Below are 20,364 nucleotides of genomic sequence, written 5' to 3'. Positions count from 1 at the left end.
CTGTTCAACTCGGACCCTGAAATGGCGGCAGATTACAGGGCGCGCCAACATCCTGAGCGATATGAGCCCAATCCCCATCTTCTCGACGTCGATGGGGATCTTGCGGAGGGTCTGGGCGGCGTGGGTTTGGAAGACGTCCTTCTTGAGGCAGATGCCGCCCGATCACATCCAGTAGCTGGACGACGCCGATCTCGTTGTTGACGGCGATGACAGAGACCGGGCCGGTGTCAGGGCGAATGGCATGGTGGCAGCGAGCTGGCCGAGGTCGACGAGGCTAACGAGAGCATGGCGCCGAGAACGCAAGGGTCGACAGGAGTGGTGGCTTGCATGTCGAGGTAGAGGGAGCGGCTGGAGATCTTGACGCCCTTCACCGAGATGACCCCGGTGGGCCCCTCTTCCGCCGCCGCCCGGGAGCGCGAGCAGGGGCCTTCGGAGCGGCAACGGCGGCGTCGGAGGCGAGATGCGGCGGCCATGGTTGTTAGTGTAAGTAACTTTTTTAGCCGGGGCCTCGGGGCCATCGCGGCTTGGTTCGGGTCCGGAAGGCGGTGATCTCCTTGGGGGCGCTCCTCGGGGTCTCCCAGCAGCCGAGCTCGGTGGTTCGGGTCGGGAGGTCGGTTCGGCAGCTCGGGTCACCCGGTCGGGTCGGGAGGCAGCTCGGGTCGTCCCGGTCGGGAAGAAGCTCGGGTCGTCCCGGTCGGGAAGAAGCTCCGCCACAGCGCCAGGAAGAGGCGACACCGTCTCGCACCTGCACACAGGTCGGGCCAGGAGCTCGGCCCGACCCCTCCGACGATCAAGTTAGAGAAAGATGTGGAGGGGGTTTAGGAGGAAGAGAAATCTCCGTCTGTTGAGTGTGTGTCCTCCCTTTTTCTAAGGGCTCGGGGGTATTTATAGAGGGGGTTTGATGTTACCTGATGTAGCTGTCTGCAGGGCAGGACTGTGCCTTTGGTTGCGTGGGAGGCCGAGCTGCTGCAGGGTATGGCGAGCCTCGGGCAGTGCGTTGGTCAGGGGGATGACGTGTCACATTGCCATTTTTTGCCATATCATATGCCCCCCCGAAAGGAGCTATGCGTCGGTTCTTGCATGCAGGGGGTCCGATGCATGGCTTTTTACTTCAGGTGGGCTGGTCATGCATATCCGAGGCGTATGACGTAGGCGGGCTAGCCGCGCGGACGTGTCTCGTGCAACATGGGGCCGAAGTGCGCAACTCAGTCAGGAAGCCGAGCGGGGTTAGACTCGGGGCCGATGGAGCCGATGAGGGCTGAGGAGCACAACGCAGGCGGGGTGACCGCGCAGGCGGGATCTCGGGAGGCAAAGAGCCGAGGGCCGAGGAGTACAACGCAGGCGGGGTGACCGCGCAGGTGTGATCTCGGGAGGCGTAGAGCCGAGGGCCGAGGAGCACAACGCAGGCGGGGTGACCGCGCAGGTGTGGTCTCGGGATGGCGTAGAGCCGAGGGCCGAGGAGCACAACGCAGGCGGGCAGGCCGCGCAGGCGTGGTCTCGGGTGGCGTAGAGCCGAAGAGCCGAGGAGCACGACGCAGGCGGGCAGGCCGCGCAGGCGTGGTCTCGGGTGGCGTAAAGCCGAAGAGCCGAGGAGCACGACGCAGGCGGGCAGGCCGCGCAGGCGTGGTCTCGGGTGGCGTAAAGCCGAAGAGCCGAGGAGCACGACGCAGGCGGGCAGGCCGCGCAGGCGTGGTCTCGGGTGGCGTAAAGCCGAAGAGCCGAGGAGCACGACGCAGGCGGGCAGGCCGCGCAGGCGTGGTCTCGGGTGGCGTAAAGCCGAAGAGCCGAGGAGCACGACGCAGGCGGGCAGGCCGCGCAGGCGCGGTCTCGGGTGGCGTAGAGCCGAAGAGCCGAGGAGCACGACGCAGGCGGGCAGGCCGCGCAGGCGTGGTCTCGGGTGGCGTAGAGCCGAAGAGCCGAGGAGCACGACGCAGGCGGGCAGGCCGCGCAGGCGTGGTCTCGGGTGGCGTAGAGCCGAAGAGCCGAGGAGCACGACGCAGGCGGGCAGGCCGCGCAGGCGCGGTCTCGGGTGGCGTAGAGCCGAAGAGCCGAGGAGCACGACGCAGGCGGGCAGGCCGCGCAGGCGTGGTCTCGGGTGGCGTAGAGCCAAAGAGCCGAGGAGCACGACGCAGGCGGGCAGGCCGCGCAGGCGTGGTCTCACGACGCAGGCGGGCAGGCCGCGCGGGCGTGTCCCGGGTGGTGTAAAGATAGAGGGCCGAGGAGTTCGGCGCGGGCAGGCTGGCCGTGCAGACGTGTCTCGGGGTTTATGGAGCCGAGGGGCACGACGCGGGCGTACTGGCGGCACTGGTCTGTCTCGGGAACATGGAGCCAAGGAGCACGACGCAGGCGGCTGGCGGCGCAGGTGTGGTCTCGGGCATTACGCAACCGAGAAGCACGACGCAGGCGGGCAGACCGCGCAGGCGTGGTCGCAAGGGCCATGCGACCGAGTAGCACGATCAGGCGGGCAGGACGCGAGGACGTGGCCTCGGGCACCACGCGGCCGAGGAACACGACAGGCGGTCGGGCCGCGCCGAGGTGGGTCTCGGCAGAGATTGGCCGAGGTGCTCGGTGCAGGCAGGCTGCGACCGTGGGACGCCGCTTAGGCGGGCAGGCCGCGCTGAGGTGGGACTTCGGCAGAGAGTCGCCGAGGTGCTCGGTGCAGGCAGGCTGCGACCGAGGTGGTGGGCTTGGCAAGCATGGAGCTGCGGGGTTCGGCGCAGGCAAGCCGCGGCCGAGGGGCGTGAACCAGGTGGATATGGCCGTGGAGGTCGGCGCGGGCAGGCTGGCCGTGCAGACGCGGCTCAGGGTTTATGGAGCCGAGGGGCACGACGCGGGCGTACTGGCGGCACTGGTCTGTCTCGGGAACATGGGGCCAAGGAGCACGACGCAGGCGGGGTGACCGCGCAGGCGTGGTCGCGAGGGTCATGCGACCGAGTAGCACGATCAGGCGGGCAGGACGCGAGGACGCGGCTTCGGGCACCACGCGGCCGAGGAACATGACAGGCGGTTGGGCCGCGCCGAGGTGGATCTCGGCAGAGTTTGGGCGAGGTGCTCGGTGCAGGCAAGCTGCGACCAAGGGACACCGCTCAGGCGCGCAAGCCGCCCTGAGGCGGACTCGGCGATGAATATGGCTAAGGAGCTCGGCGCAGGCAGGCTGGTCGCGCAAGCGTGTCTCGGGGGGTATGGAGCCGAGGGACACGACGCAGGCGGGCTGGCGGCGCTGGTCTGTCTCGGGAACATGGAGCCAAGGAGCACGACGCAGGCGGCTGGCGGCGCAGGTGTGGTCTCAGGCATTACGCGACCGAGGAGCACAACGCAGGCGGGCAGACCGCGCAGGCGTGGTCGCGAGGGCCATGCGACCGAGTAGCACGACGCAGGCGGGCAGGACGCGAGGACGTGGACTCGGGCACCATGCGGCCGAGGTAGATCTCGGCAGTGATTGGCCGAGGTGCTTGGTGTAGGCGGATAGACCCCGCATGGGGCTGAGGCAGCAAGCTGCGATATCAGCCGAGCAACTGAGGCGGGCTGGCCGCGCATGGGGCCGAGGCAGCAGGCAGCGCCGTCATCCGAGCAGTTGAGGCAAGCTGCCGCGCATGGGGCCGAGGGGCCGAGGCAGCGGGCTGCACCGTCAGCCGAGCAGCTGACGCAGGCTGGCCGCGCACGGGGCCGACGCAGCAAGCTGCGCATGGTGTCGAGGGGCCGAGGCAGCGTGTTGGCTGCGCATGAGGCCGGGGCAGCAGGCAGCGCCGTCAGCCGAGCAGTTGAGGCGAGCTGCCGCGCATGGGACCGAGGGGTCAAGGCAGCGGGCTGCACCGTCAGCCGAGCAGCTGACGCAGGTTGGCCGCGCACGGGGCCGACGCAGCAAGCTGCGCATGGCGTCGAGGGGCCGAGGCAGCAGGTTGCGCCGTCGGCCGAGGGCCGAGGGCCGAGGCAGCGTGTTGCTGCGCACGGGGCCGAGGCAGCAGGCAGCGCCATCAGCCGAGCAGCTGAGGCGGGCTGCCGCGCATGGGGCCGAGGCTGCAGGTTGCGCCGGCAGCCGAAGAGCTGTCGTGGGGTGGCCGCGCATGGGGCTGAGGCAGCAGGCAGCGCCGTCAGCCGAGCAGCTGAGGCGGGCTGCCTCGCATGGGGCCGAGGGCCGAGGCAGCGTGTTGCTGCGCACGGGGCCGAGGCAGCGGGCTGCTTGCTGCGCATGAGGCCGAGGAGCCGAGGCAGCGCATGAGGTCGGCTCGGGTAGAGGAGGTCTCGGACAGGCTGTGGCCGAGGAGCCGAGGCAGCGTGCAGCGTGTTTGCTGCGCCTGGTGCCGAGGGGCTGAGGCAGCGTGTTGCTGCGCACGGGGCCGAGTGGACGAGGCAGTGAGGCAGCCGCGTATGTGGCCGAGTGGCCGAGGCAGCGATGCTGCTTGCCGGCTGCGCATGTGGCCGAGGTGGACGAGGCAGTGAGGCAGCCGCGTATGTGGCCGAGTGGCCGAGGCAGCGATGCTGCTTGCCGGCTGCGCATGTGGCCGAGGTGGTCTCGGGTAGGCTGTGGCCGAGGAGGTCTCGGGTAAGCCATGGCCGAGGAGGTCTCGGGCACGCTATAGCCGAGGTGGTCTCGGGTAGGCTGTGGCCGAGGAGGTCTCGGGCACGCTATGGCCGAGGTGCTCGGCGCGGTCGGGCTAGCCGCGCGCATGGGACGCGAGCGGTTTGGCCGGTGCGTGAGGCGCGCGGGTTGGCCGCGCGCGCGGGACCGAGGGGGGTTTGGCCAGGAAGCCGAGGCCGACCCCAGAAGTCGTGGTGCAGGTCGGCTGGTCGCGCGCGTGGGACCGAGGGGCCCAGGCGCGTGGGTTGGCCGCGCGTGCGGGGCCGAGTGGCCGAGACGCTCGGCGCGGTCGGGCTGGCCGCGCGCGTGGGACGCGGGCGGTTCGGCCGCGCGCGTAGGACGCGGGCGATTTGGCCGCGCATGTGGGACGCGGGCGGGGTGGCCGCGCGCGTGGGATCGAGGGGTCCGAGGCGCGTGGGCTGGTCGCGCGCGTGAGGCTGACGCGGACGGGTTGGCCGCGCGTGTGGGGCCGAGTGGCTGAGACGCGCGGGTTGGCCGCGCGTGTGGGGCCGAGTGGCTGAGACGCGCGGGTTGGTCGCGCGCGTGGTCGAGGAGCCGAGACGCGCGGGCTGGTCGCGCGCGTGGGGCCGACGCGGGCAGGCCGGCCGCGCGCGTGGGGGCCGACGCGGGCGGGCTGGCCGCGCGTGGCCGAGGAGCTCGGGACGCGCGAGCTGGTCGCGCGTGTGGCCGAGGAGCTCGGGACTCACGGGCTGGTTGCGCGCGTGGCCGAGGAGCTCGGGACGCACGGGCTGGTCGCGCGCGTGGCCGAGGAGCTCGGGACGCACGGGCTGGTCGCGCGCGGGTTGGCCGCGCGCGTGGGACGCGGGCGGGGTGGCCGCGCGCGTGGGACCGAGGGGCCCGAGGCGCGCGGGTTGGCCGCGCGCGTGGGGCCGAGTGGCCGAGAGGCCGAGGAGCCGAGACCGGCCCCAGAAGTCGCTGCTGCTGGTGCAGGTCGGCTGCAACGGAGCGACCAAGGAGAAAGCTAACGTACCGTCATTCCGGGCCCTCCTTCTAGCGCCATTATGTTAGTGTAAGTAACTTTTTTAGCCGTGGCCTCGGGGCCGTCGCGGCTTGGTTCGGGTCCGGAAGGCGGTGATCTCCTTGGGGGCGCTCCTCGGGGTCTCCCAGCAGCCGAGCTCGGTGGTTCGGGTCGGGAGGTCGGTTCGGCAGCTCGGGTCACCCGGTCGGGTCGGGAGGCAGCTCGGGTCGTCCCGGTCGGGAAGAAGCTCGGGTCGTCCCGGTCGGGAAGAAGCTTCGCCACAGCGCCAGGAAGAGGCGACACCGTCTCGCACCTGCACACAGGTCGGGCCAGGAGCTCGGCCCGACCCCTCCGACGATCAAGTTAGAGAAAGATGTGGAGGGGGTTTAGGAGGAAGAGAAATCTCCGTCTGTTGAGTGTGTGTCCTCCCTTTTTCTAAGGGCTCGGGGGTATTTATAGAGGGGGTTTGATGTTACCTGATGTAGCTGTCTGCAGGGCAGGACTGTGCCTTTGGTTGCGTGGGAGGCCGAGCTGCTGCAGGGTATGGCGAGCCTCGGGCAGTGCGTTGGTCAGGGGGATGACGTGTCACATTGCCATTTTTTGCCATATCAATGGTAGCGAGTGGGTTCCTACTTTGTCGGAGTTGATGACAGTCTTGGAAGGAAGTGGAGGACGACGCAGCGGTGGTGATGCGGCGGTTAGAAAGTACCGGCAAAACCGATGGGAGCGAAGGCATCGACGTTTCCATTTTCGATGTCGTTGGCCCAAAGGCGACCTTTCGTGTGACTGGGCAAATGCGGGCCCATCGGCATGACCAACCAATATATGAGTAGTATATCATTTTAACGCGAATCTTAAAGTTATTCTATCCATACGATCATACCTTAGATGAACGCTCACGGTTAGCTACGGTCACAGTACTCTCCTACCCTCACAAGGGACTTGTGCTTTCGGCATTGGCGAAAAGGCAATTAAGGTTTTCAATAATATCATTCTTATTAGTTTGATCGAATCATTTCCAGAGCCAGATTAGATCGTTCTTCTTAGTTTGATTGAATCATTTCCAGAGCCAGATTAGATCCATTCTTCTAATTTGTATAGAAATTGAACTTGATGTGATTGTTCTGCTAAACCAGAATTCCGTTTATACTTAAGCTTCTACACCAGCGGTCTCGCGGGCGTGGCTTGTAATTCTAATTACTAGCGAAAAACTCGTAAATATCATTTATCCTATAATAGAATCTTAAATTGCTTTTTATTCTAAAATAATTCTAAATTAGTATGACATTTCACATTATAAGTAAACTGTTTGAAATTAATACAACATATATGTTGTCATTTTCCCTCCATTCTATAATACACCGCAGGAACAGAATACCGCTTGTTTTCCAGAGAGCGCGAGGGAGCGCGGGAGACTTCCTCTGACGAAATTACATTGCCGTGTTAGCGAGCGAGTAACAGAAAGACTCAACAAGTCTCATGCCGATGCCGATGCCGATGGCGAAATCAAGCCTCCGATCCGTCGCCTCCCTTTGCAGCCGCGCGGCCAAGCTCGGCACCAGGAGCTTCTCCTCTGCCGCTCGTTATGACGAAGCCTGTAAGCCATCGATGTTCCTATTCTCTTCGTCATCTCCTCTTTGGGGGGTTCTTATTTTGTAGGATTGACAGTTACTCTCGTTCGATTCCGCAGATGAAGCGGAGAAATGGGAGAAGATCTCGATCGCGGGAATCGTCACCTGCGCTGTGCTCTCGATCTATAATCTGTCCAAGGGCCATCACGAGCATCCCGAGCCTCCGGTAGTTGTTCTTGTTCTCTTCGTCTAATCTAATTTCGGAACTCCACTTGCTTTTGTTGATGATTGACGGCACAAAGTTCGATCTTTCTTGCAGCCTTACCCATATCTCCGCATCCAGAAGAAGGATTTCCCTTGGGGTGCGTTTTTAGTCCTCTCCCCTTCTCGGTTGATTCAATTGTTTGCTTTATTATGTTTTTATATTTTATATACGGGATGTTAGATTATGTTATCATATTATAGGTGATTAAATTTTGATTATAGTTATTAGTCAATTAAAAAATTAGTTATAGTAAAACATTTTAGAAAATAATCTTGATAAAATTGATTATTCTAAATATTTATTTTAGATCTTCTAACTTTCACTTTAAAGAGATATAACATCTTAAAATCTCAAATGTGGATACGTTATATAACATTATTGAGAGATGACATATGACCTCTTCGTCTAAAGTTATGATGATATACGTTTGAGTAAACATCATAATTAATATTTTTATTTAAATAATTAAAATTATTTATTTTTATTATCTTGTTTATATTTATGTATGTACATATTATGATTAAATATAATATAGGACTGTCATAAATTACATGAGTCATTTTGGATTATATTAGAAAATACTAACAGTAATATAGTACATAAAACCAAGTACGATATTGATGATATACAATCGCTATGACTTATATTAGTAATCAGATTTATTGTGTTATTATTATGTTTATTGGATTGTTTTACAAAATTTATGAGCACGTGTAAAATGTTTTCTCAAAATTTTAGAATTCAATTAAATAAAATTATTTTCAAATAAATTTTATTTTATTTTATTTTATTTTTTTTATATCTTATCAATTAAGTGAGAGAATATTAGATTATATGATCCTATTTAATTAGGTAAGATATATTATAGATATGACTAAATTATAATTACGATTATCGGTCAATAAAAAAAAAGTTTAATTTTAGTATGATTCCTTAGGAGTTGATGTTGGTGAAATGGATTATCATAAGTACCTAAAATAGACAAAACCTCCTAAGGAGTCTGAACGTTATTGAGAGATAACAAATTTATCTCATCTTTCCTTAGTCACGTGACGTTCTTGAGATTATATATCTATTCTCAATCTCCCTTAGTTCGTAATTCATTGCTCATAGCGATCCAGTAAAGAATGAATGAGAAGAGAATATTAGTCTAGTTCTCCTTATAGATCGACATCATTGTAGTTTTCGGATAAAGACTTTCTGAATGACATCGAAGGATACACATTATAAATTTGATTTATCGTTATTTGATTTTAGTTTGTAACATTAGAATTTTTGACGTAACATAAGCATAAATCACCATTTTTATACTTATATGGAATTATTCTTAGTGAGGAACAAATATGTCATGAACATGAAAAGCATTTAATTGAATCATAAAATAATAAAATTTCTTTAAACAGTCTTAGTGTGTCTCAAATTATTAGAGTAGCAGGCAATTCCTTTTCAGTGAATGGATACTGCTACTTAAGTGCTTACAATCTGGATCTACTTCTCAGCTATATCTTCTGCTGAAAAATCCTCATATTCCTTCCATTCCTGATGTAGCATACAACAGCTGACAGCAAGCACTGACGCAAATTCTGATGTAAACCTCTTCCTTCACAGTGCTCAACAAACCACTTTCTCTCCTGATCAAGATCCCTGACTCTGTTGCAAGCACATCTGAAAACATAGACATTATTTTAGTTGGTGAGTCCATGAGTCAAAAATAAAGTATCGCATGAACTAGCATGATCCAAATTTTAGTGAATAGGAGTTGACATATTCTTGTACTATAGTCATTCAGCAAATGTTCTAATCCCTCGTTGGCCTGAAACTTATGCTTCTTAAACAAAATTTCTGTAAACCCCAGCCTCCAGTTTTTCATCTCAAATTCCACCCATAATGTTTTGAACATCTCAAATTTGCTTACGAGGCACAATAATGGTTCGGTTATTACTAATTAATTTTCTTTTCCTCCTCCTAGAAGATCTTTTACTACTTAGGCCTGAGTGCGAAGATGTTTATCTTCATAATGAATGAAACACTCCAATAAATGTGTGCTAAAAGACTTGTCAGGAACTTAAAATTTGTTCGTGTAATCCTTCTTTCAAGCAACAAATTGTCTTTCATGATGGACATAGTTCTGGATTCATCAATTTGTTTTTCTTATTCTTCGTCCGAGTGAAGCTTTGGATTCTTTGTGGTTTTCAGGTCCAGAACCCCTCACTGAGCACATCAAAAAGAAGTCCTCGAAGCAGTAGCATACCTTTACGAGGATGCTTACTGTTAGTGTAAACACCCTTGAGCCGTGGCCTCGGGGCCGACGCGGCTTGGTCCGGATCGTGTTGTCGAGGGGATCTTTCGGTGGTGTGCCTTGCGGTGGTCCAGGGGACGCGAGTTGTGCCGTCGGACCCCCCTGGGGCTTGGCGGGGGCCGTCGTCTCGGTACCTGCACGAAGGCCGGGTCGGCAGGTCGGCCCGACCCCTCCGACGATCAAGTTAGCAATGAGGTGGAGAGGGTTTTGGAAGAAGAAAAGTAGAAGTTCCTCCAGGTGTGTTGCGCCTTTTTTCCCCCCTTTCCATTCAGGGCATGAGGATATTTATAGGTAAGCTTGATGTTACTTGATGTGGCTGCTCGCAGGGGCAGGACGGCACCCCGCGTGGTGCCTGGCACGGTTACTAGGACTGCGTGGAGGGCCGGGCTGCCGTAGGGTATGGGCGTGCCTCGGTTGACGTGTTCCTTAACTTCGGCCGAGCGCACGGGGCTAAGTGCCGGGGTTGTTGGCTGAGAGCTGGTGGCGTTGGCGTGACGGATTGGGTCCAGTCAAGGCGTTAATGCGCCTTGGTCGGCGTCCCGGGGTTTCGTTGACCTGGGGGCGTGAGACATTCGTTTAGGGTGACTGACGTCATTCAAATCTTGTCGTCATTATTATCCTCATCATATTCCCTCCCGGAAAGAAGCTATGCGTCGGCGGTTGTAGCGGGAGTCTGAGGCATGGCTTCAGCTTTTGAGTTGGCTGGCCGCGGAGGCGCAGTCTCGGGGGGTATGGAAGTAGGTGGTGCCTCGAGTGGCGTAAGGCCAAAGAGCCGAGGGGCGACCGAGTATGTCTTGGGTGGCGTAAAGCCAAAGAGCCGAGGGGCGACCGAGTATGTCTTGGGTGGCGTAAAGCCAAAGAGCCGAGGAGCGGCCGAGTATGTCTTGGGTGGCGTAAAGCCGAAGAGCCGAGTATGTCTTGGGTGGCGTAAAGCCGAAGAGCCGAGGAGCGGCCGAGTGTGTCTTGGGTGGTGTAAAGCCAAAGAGCCGAGGAGCGGCCGAGTGTGTCTTGGGTGGCGTAAAGCCAGAGAGCCGAGGAGCGGCCGAGTATGTCTTCGGTGGCGTAAAGCCGAAGAGCCGAGGAGCGGCCGAGTACGTCTTGGGTGGCGTAAAGCCGAAGGGCCGAGGAGCGGCCGAGTAGTACTGCCCAGGCGGGTCAGCGGGTCCGTTTAAATTCGGCGACGGGGTTCTTAAAAGCTACCGCGTTAAATTTTGCCTCGTGGAGGGGGAGTTACTTTTACTGCACGTCTCCGGGCGTCGGGATCGAGGCGCTCGGACGGCGCCGCTTCACCAGGGTTTGCCACGTCAGGCCTTTCATTAATTTGGAGCGCCTTGGGGCGTCTTTCGATGTGACGTTACGACCGCGCACTTGCGCAAGTGGGATGCCGCCCATTCTCGGGAGCCGATGAGACACTGGTTCTGGCGGGACATCCCCTTTAAATGTTTGGACGCCTGTCCTCACCTCCACCCCTCGCTGTTGTGCTTCCTCCTTCGAGCCCTGCCATTGTGTCCCCAGGCTTCTTCCTGGCCTTCTGTGCGGTTTTTGTCTTCTTTCTAAGGTCAGTCGAGATGTTGCTCTCTCTTTCCCCATTTTCCTCTCCGTCTTCCTCTCCTTCTTTTCCTGTGCTCGGGATTGGAGAGGGAGGTCCCCCTCCGTCCTTCGTTGAGTCGCCTGACGAGGAGACGACACGGTCCCTTGAGGCTCTGATGTGGCCGCACGACATCGACTCTACTGTGAGTGGGCCTTCGCTGGAGGGACTCCGCGAACGTTACTGCATCCCGGGAGATCATATCCTCAGTGCTCCTGAGCCGGGGCAGCGGGCGTATGACCTGGTCCCGAAGGGTTTCACCTTGTCCCTTGATGCTCTGGAGGCGGGTTTGCGTTTCCCTCTTCATCCCTTCATCGTGTCTTATTTGTCTTTCTGGCGGGTTTCGCCGTCTCAGGTGACGCCGAACTCCTGGCGTGCTCCAGCGAAGACCGGGGGGACGGCGTGCTCCAGTATCTTGGGTACGAACGGCGACCCCCGGTGTGTGCCTTCCATGGGCTCCCCCGGGGCCCCGGCACGGATCTCCTTCTGCACATCGTCGAGCCGTTGGTTGATGAGGCGCAACTGAGCGCGCAGGGAATCTGCGGAGTCCGAGGATGGTGCCTCGGGCTCCGAGCGGCCTCCCGGGTAGATCGTCGCCTGTTCCCCGGGTTGTGATAGCGGCACCCGAGGAGAAGCGGGGGGCTCTCGAGGCGGGGTGGGAGCTCGACTAGGCGCTCCCTGTTGATATGACGGTTGGGGAACCGGGGCCCGCGATGGGCGGGAGACAAGGGGGACAATGGATTGCACCATATCGATGAGTAGCTGGACCTGGTGAGTGAGGCCGTGGAAGGCTTCGGACGATACGGGCGACGGATTGCCGGTGGCTCCGTCGGGGGGCGACAGGCCTGGATCGTTGAAGATCCATCAGTAGCGCTCCGAGGCCGTGGTAGGACGTTCGTCCCGAGGTCCTTGAAGCGGGGGGAGTTCCCCCGTAGCCTCGGTCGGGTATGGCCCTCCAATCGCAGGTCCGACACGACCGTCCTGATGATCCCTCGACATGCTGGGCCCTCCTTCTAGCGCCAAAATGTTAGTGTAAACACCCTTGAGCCGTGGCCTCGGGGCCGACGCGGCTTGGTCCGGATCGTGTTGTCGAGGGGATCTTCCGGTGGTGTGCCTTGCGGTGGTCCGGGGGATGCGGGTTGTGCCGTTGGATCCCCCTGGGGCTTGGCGGGGGCCGTCATCTCGATACCTGCACGAAGGCCGAGTCGGCAGGTCGGCCCGACCCCTCCGACGATCAAGTTAGCAATGAGGTGGAGAGGGTTTTGGAAGAAGAAAAGTAGAAGTTCCTCCAGGTGTGTTGCGCCTTTTTTCCCCCCTTTCCATTCAGGGCATGAGGATATTTATAGGTAAGCTTGATGTTACCTGATGTGGCTGCTCGCAGGGGCAGGACGACACCCCGCGTGGTGCCTGGCACGGCTACTGGGGCTGCGTGGAGGGCCGGGCTGCCGCAGGGTATGGGTGCGCCTCGGTTGACGTGTTCCTTAACTTCGGCCGAGCGCACGGGGCTAAGTGCCGGGGTTGTTGGCTGAGAGCTGGTGGCGTTGGCGTGACGGATTGGGTCCAGTCAAGGCGTTAATGCGCCTTGGTCGGCGTCCCGAGATTTCGTTGACCTGGGGGCATGAGGTGTTCGTTTAGGGTGACTGACGTCATTCAAATCTTGTCGTCGTTATTATCCTCGTCACTTACATCCACAACAACTACTGCCTAGCTTTAATAAGATAATAGGTGAAATAAAGAAGGATAATATAGGTCTGAAAATATATGATCTGTTTTAATAGCATGATAAAAAATTGTATTGAATTTGATTGTTAAGATGTCTGGTAGACTTGAACGGTTAGGGAAACATCGGATACATATTATGTTTTGGTATTGCCTATTTTATTCTGTCAAACCTGTACGGTCGGAGCACGGGACCGCAATTCCACCATCTGTGGGTGGAGTCGAAAAAGGATGTAGGGGACACAAAATGACCCTCTCTCTCTCTCTCTTTCTCTCTCCAGACGGGCTTTGCCACCTGCACTGCACTTGAGATGTGAAATCTGTGGGTGCACCCGATGATTTCAGGTCGCGACGTGTCTTTTTTGGTTTTTTTTGGGATCGGCTCTTATTAATTATTAATAGTCTAAATCACATTATTGATAAAAAATAAACTGATCAAAATTTCTAAAAGCTTAAACCGTCAAAACTCAGTTATTTGTGAATATTATATAAATATGTTAATTAGATATTAAGTGAAATAAAGAATGAGATATATAAGTTTTAGAATATATGTTATGTATTAATAGTGTTATGAAAAGAAGTCGTCGACATCTTAGTCAACCCGATACGATCTAGATCCTTATATGTATGGTTGTATGTTTCTAAGATCGTAACGTCGAGTTTTCGATATGTCATCGATATGAAGATTAAGATTGAGAGAAGTTTTTCGACACGATACTTTCAACATTCAAGTTAATAACTCGAGATACATAAGTATGAACGTGAATGGTCAAAAAAGTCATTCAAATTAATTTTTATATCTCGTCACAAAAGAGATAAAATGTTTTATATAATATTATATGGTAATGTAGTTTTTAATTGTTTTTAATAGTCTCCCCTTGGTTTATTATCACATGGTTGACAACGAAAGGAGACATACTATAATTGTCGATCTTTGACTTTTGCTCATGTGAATAGATAATTGGAAGATGGTTTTCATCTTTTTCATCCATCTTGAATACTACGTGACGACGGTGATACGTCAAATAAAAATTAATTAACAGTGTATTTCTTATCAACTAGTATGATAAACATCTTCAATTTGATTGTTAGATATCTCGAAGACCAACGGTTAGGGAAAACATACAAATTATGTTTTAGTATTCCCCTATAAAAATATCGGAGCATAGGACCACAATTCCTGTGGGTGGAGTCTTAATGCGGAGGATGTAGAGGCCTAAATTACTCCTTGAAACCTTCTCGATGACTTTCTCTCTCTCTCTCTCTCTCTCTCTCTCCCTCGGATACCTTCTCGATGAAGAAGATGACATCCATTTGGAATACTACGTGGGTCTAACAGTATACTTTCTATCAACTAGCATGAAAAATATTTTGAATTTGATTGTTAGATATTTCAAAGACCAACGGTCAGGGAAAACATACAAATTATGTTTTAGTATTCCCCTATGAAAGTATCGGAGCATAGGACCACAATTCATGTGGGTGGAGTCTTAATGCGGAGGATGTAGAGGCCTAAATTACTCCTTGAAACCTTCTCGGTGACTTTTTCTCTCTCTCTCTCTCTCTCTCCCTCGGATACCTTCTCGATGAAGAAGATGACATCCATCTGGAATACTACGTGGGTCTAACAATATACTTTCTATCAACTAGCATGAAAAATATTTTGAATTTGATTGTTAGATATTTCAAAGACCAACGGTTAAGGAAAACATACAAATTATGTTTTAGTATTGTTCGTATCGGAGCATAAGACCACAATTCCAGTATCCGTGGGTGGAGTCTTAACGAGGAGGATGTAAGGGCCTAAATTACTCCTCGGATACCTTCTCAATGACTCTCTCTCCCTCTCTCTCTCTCTCTATCTCTTTCTCTCTCTCCAAGCCGGCTTTGCCACCTGCACCTGTGATGTGAAATCTACGGGTCCAACAGTGGATGGTTGGTGAGAAATCGCCCTCGGGTTGGCCGTGGCTGACTCTTCGCTTGACCCAAATCCTCCCTCTCTTCCCATTCTTTTGTGTCCCAAAGTTATGGTCTCGGGAGTAACCATTATTATAGCTTGTCGGGGGAGAGAAGGTTGTTCGTGCTCCTACTTGAATCATTATCCTTCTTTCTGTTTACATGTGTTCATATCATTGATTGTGATGTCACATTTCTCTAAATCATTATCTCCTTCCTTTAATGTAAATTAGAATTGAGTGTTTAAATGTTTTGGATTAATGATCGGTGTGTTTGTAAATTAAACAAACTCGGGGATAGAAAATGTCTTAAAAGAAGATCACATGAATTAATGACTAACACACTCTTCTATTGCCCTAATAAATTTCATGAACACATCCATTGTACTTTTCCAATGTCCCCACCAAATTATTCCTTGTAGAGAGATGAGTGGTAGAGAGAAAGGAGAAAGTGGACGCATGTCACATCTAAATATTGTAATGTTGCCTAGTCAAGGGGACTTTTAAGTGCCACTCAACCCCATCGAAAGTAGAGGAACATGCAAATGATTAAAGCAATGTACATGGAATTTTCTTTATGGATGGTGGTCTCTTTTTTTGGGTATGTGACAAATTGGAGTCCTCCATTAGCATTATACCTTTCATGGGGTGGAATAGCAACAAAGGATAGTAGATTCCTTTTGGTCTCCCCCTCCTCCTTACCAGCCACATTCTTAAAGCTACCCACTGATCGGAGAAGATGCTGCGGGCCCACTCCGCTTCGTCTTGTCTCCTTGTTTCTCCCATTTGCTCATCAAGACACGAAACATTGGCCAGAAACCTTACGACTGCAACAGTAGATGAAAAATAAGAACGAAAGCATTTTGTCGTAGCAGCAGCCATAATCTTACGGATAGAAGCCAGAAACTTGTTTCCCGAAGAGAACATATGCATCTTAAGAGAGAGAGAGAGAGAGAGAATCTGCTCCACATGATACAAGTCATGGTGTGCATTGATAGAGAAGCAATACCAACCTGATGGTAACAAGAGAAGCTGCATCTACCATCACCGGTTGCCGGTAATCTGCGGCAATTTACGTCTAATCAGTGTGGAGAAGATAGAACATACCAGCAACTGTTGGTGGAGCAGCTTCCGAGTCTCCCTCATTCACTTCAACGTAATCTCTATCTTGTGCATATATATATATATATATAGATGGTCGCACTGCGTTACCTCCTCATCGATCTCTTCCATGGCTGCGGTGTTATCTTTGTTGCTTGTAGTACTCATTTCTCATGCTCCCTCGGCCTTCCCTGCAACCACCACCGAAGCCACTACCGGGCTTCGAGTGGCAATAACTCGCACCGATTCCCCTAGCTCTTTCACGTTCAAGGAGCGTTTTCACCGGGCCGTGGAACGAAGCCGGCGGCGGAGGGAAGTCCTCAAGCTCGCCAAGAGCTCGAGACATGACGTCGAGGCCGTGTTCAAGTGGGGGGACTCTGAGTACCTCATAGAGCTCGCCGTCGGCACTCCGATGCAGCCCATCACCGCCATCCTCGACACCGGCAGCGATCTCATATGGACGCAGTGCATGCCGTGCATCCGGTGCCTGCCCCAACCCAGCCCTTACTACGACCCCTCCACCTCCTCCACCTACTCCGTGCTTCCCTGCTCCAGTCCCTCCTGCTCCGGCGTCCAACATTTCTGCACCCAGGCTCTGTGCCAGTACTATACAAGCTACGGGGACAACACCGAAACCAATGGCTTCCTCTCGACCGAGACGCTCACCTTCGGCCGCAAGCGGGTGCCCGGCATCACCTTCGGGTGCGGCAGATGGAACAACGGCACCCTCTCCAACTCCACCGGCATCGTGGGGCTGGGACGAGGCAGTCTGTCGCTACCATCTCAGCTCCACCCTCGTAGATTCTCTTACTGCCTCACTCCTGACAATAGCACGAGCACCGGCCATCTCTTCCTGGGTTCCAAGGCCAAACTGGGCCGACGACACCGAGGTGGTCGTGTCCAGACCACGCCGATGCTACCGAGCCCTTCTGCTGTCCCATTCAACACTTACTACTACCTCCCTATACAAGGCATATCGCTCGGCCGCACCCTTCTTCCCATCCCAAAGACCGCGTTCCAGATCAAAAAAGACGGAAACGGCGGCATGATCATCGACTCCGGCACCCAGTTCACCATTGTGGATCCGGCCGCGTTCCACGTCATAGTTAAAAAGATCTCGTCGCTGGTGCACCTGCCGGTGGCCGAGTTGACGAACGAATCACTTTGCTTCTCGTGGACGCCGGGGTTGCACCCGCTGCCGGAGATGCCGGACATGGTCTTCCATTTCGACGGCGCCAACATGGTGATTCCCAGAGATAAGTACATGTTTTTGGATCCCGACGACGGGTTCTGCTTGGCGATCATCGCCGGGGACGGCACGTCGATCCTGGGCAACTACATGCAGCAGAACATGCACATCCTCTACGATCTGAAATCCAACTCGCTGTCCTTTGCTGATGCGCAGTGCGACCAAATCTGAGTCTCGGTCGATGCTGCTACTCTCATGCTTGCTTAGTCCACAATAAGTACGTACCGTCTGATATGACCAGTACGTCACTAAATCTAACTAATGCATGCAAGTCTATCTATGACGTATAAATTAAGACATTCCACGTGGTTGAATGACTTTCTATATGATTAGTTATTACCTAAAACGTACCATTCAGTCAATGCCAATAAGTAACGGCTTTCTACGTGTCTCATATTCCTTATTTAGTTATTCCTTACTTCCTCAACTCCTCTCGAGTCGAACGAGCTCGAGACCGTGTTGGGCGCGGTTTGATTGATCCATGAGTGGGAAACGGGCCTGGAGCGATCGGCAATCGACTCCTCGGGGGTACTCGCCGCAGAGGACTAGGCCGTCAGGCTCGTCGGGGCGTGGTGCATCTCCGGCGGAGGTGCGGATCTGAGAGATGCACGACGGCTAGGGAGAGGTAGAAGCATGGAAAGGCGGCGGAGGCCGGCGCCGTCCATCCGTGATCGAACAGTGGATCTTGGTCAATGAATTACAGCCGTCCGATTCGTTTGATCGCTTAGGTGGGGATATATATACCGACCGGCTTCATTGGCGTGTTAGGGTGGAGAGAGGGATCGAGGAGTAGGCGATGTTTCGCCGTGGGAGGTTCTTGTCGTTCCCTTTGGTGATCGGCGCAGTAATGTAAGTGTTTCTTTTCTTCCTTTCTCTCTGACAAACCTATTATTATTCGATTTCTACGTCTGTTCTTCTTTCGAAACCCTAATTTGTGCGCCTGGAGACATTGCAAACCCTAACTCATAGTTCTGAGCACCACACGGTTGTGGCGTCCGTTCCATGTCCGATCGCACACATCTATCGATGATCTACGGCGGGCTAGTGTTAGAGATCAAATTCCTAACCGGTTTTGATTAATTTGTGACGGGTATTAAGCCTTAGGGATCCTAAAAACTGGATGGAAGAGTTGGAGGAGGACGAAGATGTTGTATTGCTTGGGACTTGGAGGGAGTCGGATTGCAGTGCAACTAGGAAGATACTTGGATCTTGGATTTAGGTAGCAGAGTAGTGAATTACGAAAAGAAGATCACCTTTGATGCTGTTCTAAGTGAGACCGATGAGGTCAGACAAGGGGCGTTTGTTCTCTCTGTCGGAGTTGGTGGAGGGATACGGTAATCGAGAGAGCCTACTGCAATGTTTGCATGTTCCTTTGTCAGATTGAATGAATGGTTGTTTTCATTGGTAGGTGACAGTTCTTGGATGCTATGATCGTGTGCCCCATCCCCTTCCCAACTCAGGTGTATGCATGCCCTCTCATTGATTGATGAATTCACTTTGGACAAGAAAGCTGTATCATTTCCTTGTTGTTTGATGGATCTATCTATGCTCTGCAATGTTGTTGATCTGATTGATTGCTTGCTTGAGGACCACTAGATGCAACCGGGAAAAGTATGACATAGCTTTTCCTTTTCTATATAGTATTAGTTTCCCGAGTTCTTTCTTCCATGATTTTGTCTCTATGGATCAAGGAGAAATGAAGCTGAGTGGGCGTCGAGTTGTATCATGAGAGAAGCAAGGAGGTCAACATTTCAAAGTGTGGGATAACTAACGAACAACGTATACAAAAACTTAGTGCGGCCAAGATGAGAAAGTTATTGTTAATCTGTGGAGTTTGTTACAACAGTAACAGTAAAGTCGTAAAGTCCCAACTATTTGGGATCGGCTACATGAATATGTGAGAAGTCATATGATTAGTTATGCAGTTTTAACCTCTATTTATAGTTTCTACTCAAGTTTTTTAGATCTTCCTCTATCTCTCCTCGTATCATTAATAGTTTACCTTTCCAAACCACCACGTGTATGGCTCTCTGAGCACATTCTTATATCAATATGTGATATGTGAGAAGTCATATGATTAGTTACGAAGATTTAACCTCTTTTTATAGTTTCTACTAAAGTTTTTTAGATCTTTCTCTATCTCTCCTCATATCATTAATAGTATTCGGTTCACCTTTCCAAACTACCACATGTGTATGGCTCTCTTGAGCACATTCTTATACCATTGCAAACCATTCTCCCTCTTTTTTTATTCTCTATCGAAGTTATGCCTGATTGTTCATCGATAAAAATATCTTGTTTTCTTTCAAAGTAACTCCACACGCCCAACTCAACATTTTCATCTCAACAACACAGGTAGAAAGGCATACAGATTACAGACTACCATCCCTGACTATATAAGGGCTGTAGAAAAGAATGAAAAGACAATGATAGATGAGCAGCTTTTGGCATACGCAATAAAAAAAAATAAGTTCAGATTGTAGTTTTGTGTTCTATTTTGCTCAAAAGTCGGTAATGATGATCGAAGATGGACTTTTTTTTTTTTGGAGTAATCTGTAATCTGTATGCCTTTCTACATGTGACATCCCACCTAACATCTACCAAGTAAATATTTCACTTCAATGCCATTTGTTTCTATATTACTTTCATGTTATCCTAGACTATTACTCTCTAAACCAAAGCATTGTGCACAGAATAGGAGTGGTCTCTGGGAAGGCCATTTTTGGGCCTCCTCTCAAGGAGTACTGGACAAAGAAGTTGCAGGAAGAGGCAGCCAAGAAGGGTGATGCCAGCACCAGTTAGCAGCAAGCACCAGTTTGATTCTTTGCTCCTGTTTTTACTTGAGGAAAGTGTAGAATTGATGGCGTTCTAAGATCAGTAGCTTCTCTTGGCGGTCAAATGGCGTTGTAATGAAATTTGCAACTCTAATAGGATGCCAGCTTTTCCAAACAATGTAATTGGTTGGTTCTAAACTCGAAGAAGAAGACATGGAAGACTTTGGGCATAAAACTGCAGCACTTGAGTTGCTATGTTGTTATTTCAGCCCAATCCAGTTTTAT

At 52.9% G+C, this 20,364-nt stretch overlaps 2 protein-coding genes across 2 annotated transcripts; both read left to right on the top strand.

The window, feature by feature from the left end:
- Positions 1-7,021: 7,021 nt before the first annotated feature.
- On the top strand, positions 7,022-13,246 carry LOC135588904 (cytochrome c oxidase subunit 6a, mitochondrial-like). The gene is made up of 4 exons (XM_065081244.1): positions 7,022-7,155; positions 7,249-7,355; positions 7,449-7,491; positions 9,591-13,246. The coding sequence occupies exons 1-4, from the start codon at positions 7,038-7,040 to the stop codon at positions 9,638-9,640; spliced, it is 318 nt and encodes a 105-aa protein (XP_064937316.1). The 5' UTR covers positions 7,022-7,037; the 3' UTR covers positions 9,641-13,246.
- A 2,916-nt stretch (positions 13,247-16,162) lies between these two features.
- On the top strand, positions 16,163-17,631 carry LOC135680599 (aspartic proteinase nepenthesin-1-like). Its single transcript, XM_065194638.1, has one exon. The coding sequence runs from the start codon at positions 16,187-16,189 to the stop codon at positions 17,474-17,476; it is 1,290 nt and encodes a 429-aa protein (XP_065050710.1). The 5' UTR covers positions 16,163-16,186; the 3' UTR covers positions 17,477-17,631.
- The last annotated feature ends 2,733 nt before the right edge of the window (positions 17,632-20,364 follow it).

The sequence above is a fragment of the Musa acuminata genome, chromosome BXJ1-8 (genome assembly GCF_036884655.1).
Source record: "Musa acuminata AAA Group cultivar baxijiao chromosome BXJ1-8, Cavendish_Baxijiao_AAA, whole genome shotgun sequence".
Taxonomy (NCBI): Eukaryota; Viridiplantae; Streptophyta; class Magnoliopsida; order Zingiberales; family Musaceae; genus Musa; species Musa acuminata.
The sequence above is the reverse complement of the archived record's forward strand: the minus strand, read 5'-3'. Positions and strand labels throughout refer to the sequence as shown.